At 37.7% G+C, this 8,664-nt stretch overlaps 1 protein-coding gene across 1 annotated transcript in view; it reads right to left on the bottom strand.

Moving 5' to 3' along the window:
- Positions 1-938: 938 nt before the first annotated feature.
- The window catches only part of Ammecr1 (AMMECR nuclear protein 1), a 118,782-nt gene continuing 111,056 nt past the window's right edge, over positions 939-8,664 (bottom strand). The window contains exons 5-6 of the mRNA XM_048336906.1: positions 8,442-8,538; positions 939-5,348 (exon numbers count right to left, since the gene is read on the bottom strand). Coding sequence (XP_048192863.1) covers positions 5,234-5,348; positions 8,442-8,538 — 212 coding nt within the window. The 3' untranslated portion in view covers positions 939-5,233. The remainder of the gene's footprint in view (positions 5,349-8,441; positions 8,539-8,664) is intronic.

Raw genomic sequence — 8,664 nt, 5'->3', positions numbered from 1 at the left:
AAGAGCAGACAGCAGCAGCTTTTTATTCTTGTTGGGTTTCACCGGGCTCTTGAAAGTCAGTAGTACCAGTTGCCATACCTCCCACTCTGGCATTTCCCCCAAGCTAGAAGTATCAGCTAAATGCGAGAGGGCAGGGTAACTAATCTAGAATTGGTAAAATAGGTGACACTCAGTTGAAGTATGTGGTGTGGTTGGTGAAGGAGAGTATACAACCTTTGGGTGGTCACACATTGGCATTTTGGGATTACTCTTTCTTACACACAGAGAACAGACCAGGCTTCTTTGATGGCAAAGGGGTTCCAACATCATCAGGTGCTCTGGTGGATAGCAAACCACTTGCCTAGCAGTAACTCACCAAGGGGGAATGCCTAACAGCGGATGACTGATTTGGAAAACAGAGCAGGATTCAGTGTAGCTAAATGCCCACTGGATCCCATTTTATGCTTGACTCAGGTTAGATCGGCCAAATCAATGTTAATCAACATCACTAAGCCCAGGACCCAGGGCTAGGTACAAGGATGACGTTTATCAGTCATATTGTAGGGAGCATCTGCAGCCAGGTAACCTTTACTCAAGAGCTATTTGGAAGGAAATCCACCAGTTCCTAACTATACTATTTCAGAATCTTCTGTGAATCTTTCAGTAACAAGTACTGATGACCAACATCCTACTGTGAGAATGGTTAAATAAATAAACAAGAAGCTGGGTGCTGGTGGCTCATGTTTGTAATCCTAACTACTCAGGAGGATGAGATCTGAGGATCATGGTTCGAAGCCAGCCACTCTGTGGACTCTTATCTCCAATTAACCACCAGAAAATTGGAATTGGCACTGTGGCTCAAAGTGGTAGAGCTAGCCTTGAGTGAAAAAGCTCAGGGACAGTGCCCAGGCCCCGAGTTCAAGCCCCACAACTGACCAAAACAAACAAGAAACAACAACTTGGTTTTTAACATTTTATTGGGTAAATGATTTTTAAAGGTAATAACAATAGTGTCAAAACTACTACAATATCTTTCCACAGCCATACCTTACAGACCCACATAAACCTTTTTTTTCTTTTGCACATTTTTAATATGTTAAAGCCATACATGTCATATAAATGCCCATTTCTGATAGTTTCTTCAAACTATTAAGCAATTAAATGTGGAAGGAAGGAGGACCTAGTTATATGTGAAGGGGATTTGGGGTAATCTGTGATGTCTTACTGTAATCAAAAGGCAGGTTACTAAGAAAGAAGGAAAAGAGGAGCTACTCCAGGTAGCTTTTTGCTCAGTACAATCTCACCAATAACTCAATATGCTGGTGACTGATTCAAAATAATTTTGGGGAACATATAAAACACTAAAATAACTTAGAAACTAGATCCAAGTATTTCAAAAGTAATCAACTTTGATATACAAAAGCAGTCAGAGGTGGTTATAAAAGTTTTATTTTCTCAGTGCATCTATGTACCAGCGCTGTTTACTGGGTCCAGAGCAAAATAAAAGGTTTTTTTTTCTGAAACAGTAATAAAAAACAAGGAAAACATATCTTTGTATATAAAGAATCAATGCTGGTCTTAAGAATAATGTAATCAGAAACCCTTAAATCGAGAGGCACACAATGGGTTTCCACTTTTAAAAAATAAAAGGAAAGTCACCAGTTTATTTAAATGGAGGAGGTATTCACGCCCCTCAAATAAACTTAATTCAATTTAACATCACTAGCAAAAATCACTTAGAAACTGTACAAAAATAAAAAAGTGAACACATGTAATCCTGCAAGGTTTTTTGTAAGGACTGGAAGGCAGGCTTTTGGAGCAGCATTTGGGCATGGCTGGGGGCTTCTTTGGTTTGATCTAACACACAAAAGAGATGGAACCTATTCCAGATGACAGTTTCAAATTTCCTGCACATTTGAAGACAAGAGGCCAGTATACAAACTTCTGGTGTGCTGGGCATTGGGACCGTATGCACTGGACTGAAAACTTCACAACGGCTTTAAGTGGAGTGAGGGAAGAGAGCAAGCTTTGTACTTCCTCTATCAATTTCACTGACCTCTCAAGGTAGGGGAGACTAGAGAGGGTGGTAGCACGTTCTCAGCGCAATCAGAAGGCCACTTGAGGGGTTGGGGAGGGGGACAATTGTTCCTTTAAAATCTGGTACCTGGCTGACTTTAAGAACAACAAAACCCTTCCAGAAATGGAAGCCTTTTGCTATATACCAAAAACACATACTATTTTCCAAGAGGAAAAAATACCCAGTTACATTGGAAAACAGAAAACTTAAGTGTAACTAGTTAACATTTACAAAGGGCTATGTAAACTTTGTGCTACTCAATATGAAGTTCAAGTATTACTTCTGAGCTGTTTAAAGATCACTGAACTTATACGATATTCCGGTGAGTAAGAGTGCAATTCACATTTGTGTTTCTCAACGAATAAACCACAACTGGCTAGAACACAACCTGTGCAATTAGAATGTTTGTCCAAGTTAAAGACACATGCTACGTAGTTCCACATGTTCAAAGTTAAGTCAAACCACATATTTAACAGCTTTGTAATATACAACAAAGGTGAAAGGTAAAAGGGTCTAGCATTTGTTTGAAGCACACCATTACAGTTTGTATAACACCCTTTACACTACAAAGTCTTTTAGTCAACAGCTACTTAGACACACAAACAAAATGCATTGTGCATCAACTCGAATACAAAAGGAGACAAAACTATCCTTTTTTCCCCCCAAGCCAAGGTGGGAAATATTGCTGACCTCGTCCTTTGAAGCCTGCAGGATGGTTATATCTTCAGTATAACATTATTACACTGGTATGAAAATCTGTATAACATCTGCATATATCAAGAATTTAAAAAAATCTGATATGATTTTAGAGTCCGCATGACCAGTCACGTGACCTGCTCAAGATTGATTAGCACCGTTAAATACATAAATACACACATATGTGTGTATGTATGTGTAAGTAATATGTACACATACACACATATATGTGTGTGATAGATCGTTTCTTTAAAAAAAAACACACACAAAAACTTCTAACCATAAGCTCACCCAGGATGAGGAGCCTGCTGAACTGATGAGATGATAGTTAAGATGGATTTCACAATATTGGTCTAGGTCTATTTTGTTTCTCTTAAGTTTGTTTCATTTACCTTTTTTTTTTGCAGCAAACAGTATCATTCAGCTTGTGCTCAGTTTCCCTATAAGGGCAAAAAAGTTTCTATCAGGTAGCCTCTTGTTTGTATACTGAAAGATGAATCTATTCCAAAATGCTCCCAAACAGAAATGACTACATTCTGAATTCCTTTCTTTTAAAGTCTAAGGCTTACATTTTTTTGACTCATTTCTTTTCAGTGAAACTGGCTACCTAGACTGCATTTCAGGCTATCTAACAATTGGCTTCTTAATTAAGGCATCTCAACTGAAAATGGTTGTTTCAATGATGGATGCTGTGGATGAAATAACACCATCAAACTTCTAAGAACTCTCATCACACGCTAAAGTATTGTGTTCTGCCCAGTGGCAAGCAGAAGGGATTCAGCCGACTAGCTCATCAACTAGAAAAAGGGGTTTGAATTATGAATTAGCAGTCTTTCACTTGTCACAACAACTAAATGTGTAAGCTATATCATTTCAATATTCAGAGACATTTCTTACAGTTTTAGAACATATATTCTGCAGCATACTTTTTATCATTTGATACACCAATTTCTTGTTTGAAAAATTATGTATTTCCCCCAAATATATATCTATCTGTCTCTATCTCTTTCTATTATATATATATGTGTATATATATATATATATTACCATAAAGTCAAGGTCATCTTTCTCCAAATTTATCTTAGGATTTTTCCTGGGGATACAAATACAGACCTTCTGTTGAAATCACTAATTTCTCCTTTTACTCATCATGGGAAGACTAGTCCCACATATGAGCTAGGTTCTAACCTAGAGCATAACTGAATGCCAACTCCATCTTTACATATATGATAGAACAGCTTACCAAAGTAAATGTGTTTCTATCCAAAGTATGCAGTGCAGAAAGAGAATCAAACTATTTGACCAGATCTCTGAAACTCTGATATTGTCTCCATGGCAAGCAAACATATTTGAAATTATGGCATGTATGAACCTTTGTTTCACTAGATTATCTTTACCATATATTTAGATGGTAGCAACAACTGTCTCTGGCCAATTGTGACTTCCTGAAACCTAAACCTAACAAATTAACTTAATAGAAAATAGACAAATGTCTTTTGGTTATTTGCTCAAAATAACTTTTTCAGCTAAAAAAATACATCAAGAGTAAGGAATTTGTCTAATCTCTTGTTTCCCACATAGAAACAATAAATTTTACAAGAATATTTCTCTACATTGCCTTTTTTGAACCCCTCTTAGTTTTAATTATAGTCTTCACAAAGGCACTAAGTTCTGCATCTGTTTTCTTCCTAATATTTGCTGCTCTTCAAAATGATTTCTGTAGCATATTTGAAAGGTAGTTGAAAGGTACTTTCTTAAAATAGTGATTTAGTTTGTGAACTGATTCTATAAAGGGATGAGGCAGTCTTCCATAGTAGGCATAAAGGGTTCTTATTCTCTGTGACAAGCCCTATCATGTATCTTTAAATGTTTGTTATTAGGAATAACGTTCATATATTTTAACCACAGGAAAAATATATTCTCAAGGAATGATGACCTAAATATAAAGCTGTAATAGCAAAGGGAATTTTAGGCAAATTCAAGAGTAATATACAAATACCTGAATTTGATATGAATTACTCCCGAACCCATCCATCAAAAAATAACTCTCTTACTGAGGAAAACTTACTAAAGACAAATCTAAACAAGACCTTTAAAAACTGCACTTTCTTCCATCCACAGTCAAAAGAGGGTGGGAAGGAAGAAAAAGTAAAGGATGAAAGGCAATAAAGACAGAAACCTATTTGAGATAGCAAAGTAAAATTCTATCTGACGTTGTAAGAAAACAAAATCCCAAAAGGTATACATGATGCTGCAAAAAAATCAATGCTTAAAAATAAGAAAACAAGATCTTCTTAACAAATGTCACTTTCCTACCCGTTACCATGATGATCTTAAATGACGATGTCAAAGCTTCACCATGGTAACGGAAACTATCATCATAAAATGGTACAGTAAAAGAGATAGCTAGACCAAGAAGGTGTAGGGTCTCCTGGAAAGAGGTCTGCAGAGAGGCCCAATGACTGGTTGTGCGGCTCAGTGTCAGGAATAATGGTTGTATGGTGGAAGGGGATGCCCAATGCCATTTTGGAAGTGATGATGCTGGCGATGAGCAAGGTATTCAGCATAACTCAAGGTCATCTTTTCACTACGGTACCTAAAAGAAAATCAGGGAAGAGAAAGTTAACACAAGAAATATGTGATAAACAGGAAACAAAAGGCATAGAGAGAAGCAGTTATTTCTAGTTAGTATGAAGGCTGAGATCACTGCACAGGAATTTAAACTCCAGGATTCTTTCCACTCCTTCTTTAAACGTTCTAGAAAATTTAATAGTCCTTTAGCCCTGGTTTTCTAACAGGAAGGAAAAGAACATCCTATCTGCATCTCATTCACTTGAGTATTTGCTTCACAGATCTTCCATCTTCCCCACATTTATCATTCCTTCCTTTCCACACATAAACTTGGATTTTACTATTAAGAAATGACTGTTCTTAGGGCTGAGAATATGGCCTAGTGGCAAGTGCTTGCCTCGTATACATGAATCCCTGGGTTCGATTCCCCAGCACCACATATATAGAAAATGGCCAGAAGTGATGCTGTGGCTCAACTGGCAGAGTGCTATCCTTGAGCAAAAACAGAAGCCAGGGACAGTGCTCAGGCCCTGAGTCCAAGCGCCAGGACTGGCCAAAAAAAAAAAAAAAAAAAAAAAAAAGAAAAAGAAAAAGAAAAAAGACTGTTCTTAATGCTAGCTCCAAAACCTTCTCTTTACCTGAAGTCTAGCTTTCTTCTAATTGAAAGTATGCCCTTATCACACTACTTTCTGGCCAAGTGCTCCTGCTACTACTCTTCCATAGATAGCTGTTGGAAGGCAGCTTGATTAGGTCTGGCTTTTTCCATGACTCTGGTTTTGAATCTCTCTAGTTCCATGGGTTCTTCTTCCATGATGATAGCACTCACTACTCTGGTTTTGAATCTCTCTAGTTCTATGTGTTCTTTCATGCCTCTCAGATGGCTTCTTAGCCATCTCAGATCTCCTTCTGCCTCTCCGAAGATGAACCAAAGGTACCATCTCTGTCATAAGCTGTGCACCTCCCCATTTTCAGTGATCTACTAGACATTCCTAGGAATATTTTTTTCTTTTTTTTTCTTATTTATTGTCAAAGTGATGTACAGAGAGGCTACAGTTTCATACGTTAGGCCTTGGGTATATTTCTTGTACTATTTAGAACTGAAACCTAAGTCTAAGTTTATTCTTGTCATCCCTATGTTCCTTCAAGGGAAAACCTTGGTCTCTTTTATCTACTGAAAACCTTGACTTCCTTATTTCTTTTCTTTAGTAGCTTTTTAGTATCAAAGCTATTGTATTTTATTGTCACATTGTTTTACAGTGTCTAGTTCTACCTCTGAAATTTTCATAATCTCTCTTGTCAATATAAAGTTGGAAAGCCTATGTAACTCTTCTTTAAACAATATGATTGTTTTCTATGCTATATATGACAAAGATTTACTGTTTGTTTGGGGTTTTTTTTGGGGGGGGGCAGTCCTGGGCCTTGGACTCAGGGCCTGAGCACTGTCCCTGGCTTCTTTCTGCTCAAGGCTAGCACTCTGCCACTTGAGCTACAGCGTCACTTCTGGCCATTTTCTATATATGTGGTGCTCAGAATTGAACCCAGGGCCTCATGTATACAAGTCAAGCACTCTTGCCACTAGGCCATATTCCCAGGACCTTGATTTCCTTATTTTTAAATGATAACCAAGTCCTTCCACTTCTTCCATAATACCTGCCCCAGTCTTTCTTCCCATCTGACTGGCCCCCACTGCACCTCATCTGAATTGCTGTCACAGATACTTCCATGATAGCTGTGTTTCTTAGCTAATTTTCCTGTTTCTAGTTTCAATCATACACTTGCCCAAATGTATCTGGTTTAAAACTCTACAGCTGCTACCAAATGCCTAGTCTGGACTATCAGTTCCAACTTAGCATCTCAGGCATAATTTCCCCAAATACTCTATTTTATATATGTGCATTGAAGACTAGCCCAGTAGGATTATTTCACATTGCTTAAGATGTGCTTTGTATTTTGCCACCTACATGCTTTGATTGAACATCTTTGGGAAATCCCTTTTCCTCCCTTGCCTTCTGCCTGTCAGATATTCTACCCACTCTTCAGGCCCAGCTCTCAATCCACCTCCTCTTTGAAATCTTGTTACTCCTCTACTCCTTCCTGGAATTCCCCTTTGTTGGCTTTACAATCTCATATCATCCATCATATTCTGCCTTATAGTAGTAGTTATTTTTGTGCATGCCCTTCTATTCTCCCTAACTATAGATTCAAGGAGAGCAGAAATGGAGGAATTTTCAGATTTGTAACTACTCAGAGCTGAGAATAGTCCATTTTTAGACTAGAGGTATTCAATACAGTTCTCTAGAATTGAAATAAATGGAAACAGCAACTATTTTCCTAAAATGTTTGATATTTTCCTTTTTAAGTAAGAATCCCTATTATTCCATGCTGAAATTTATTTAGTATTCAAGTTTAGCTCAATTGTGTTTCTCAACAAGCTTTTATGGTAGGTCTTTGATCACTGCCAAAATTCTAAGGTTAAATTCAAATTCAAACACTGCTTATCAGAATCCTGGGGTTCTGCTAGGCAATGGGAAAAGCTAGCAGAATAGCTAATTCTGGTGCTTTCTCTAGTAAGGTAGTCTGAAGTCTCAGGGGGATGGTTGGTACAAAGCCAGAGTAATCTTGATTTTGGTATTCCCTTCCAATTTCCTAGTTCTAATACCAAAATCGAGAGACACAGGGTAAAAAAAAAAAAGACAAACAACTACAAAAGCAATACTTACAAACTGTTTGGTGAAAATGAACTGAACAACTGAACAACTCATGGGGGGGGGGAAAGAAAGGGGGAAGGGAGAGGGGGGAATGAGGGACGAGGTAACAAACAGTGTAAGAAATGTATCCAATGCCTAATGTATGAAACTGTAACCTCTCTGTAATTCAGTTTGATAATAAAAATATATGTATATAAAAAAAGCCAGAGTAATCACACAGAGCTAAAGATAGGAAGGATAGCCTCATAGATGTCCCACTATATCCTTCCTCAGTATGGCCCTGCCTTCATTTCCACTGTCTCATAAAAGGAAAGTAAGTACAGTTTGAGAGACCAAAGATATAAAAGGGTTGTAAGGCATACACTTGGAAATATACTGGTTAGCTTTAAGTAAGAAAATGCTTTCTGTACCTGGTCAGTTTTATGGTTCTCCTGAATTCATTAGTAATTGGAGCTTTGTATCCTCCTTTCCTCAGTAAGGAGTCTATAGTCTGAATGTGGTCCCATCCTGTGAAGAGTTGATTAGTTAAAATAGCAGTTAAGAACAAATCACAAGCATTTTGATTAAATATAAAATGACTTTGCGGAGGTCAGCTATCACTGTCACCAATGCCATCAAATCCTTTGGTCCTAA

The sequence above is a fragment of the Perognathus longimembris genome, chromosome 28, assembly GCF_023159225.1.
Source record: "Perognathus longimembris pacificus isolate PPM17 chromosome 28, ASM2315922v1, whole genome shotgun sequence".
NCBI classification, from domain to species: Eukaryota; Metazoa; Chordata; class Mammalia; order Rodentia; family Heteromyidae; genus Perognathus; species Perognathus longimembris.
The sequence above is the reverse complement of the archived record's forward strand: the minus strand, read 5'-3'. Positions and strand labels throughout refer to the sequence as shown.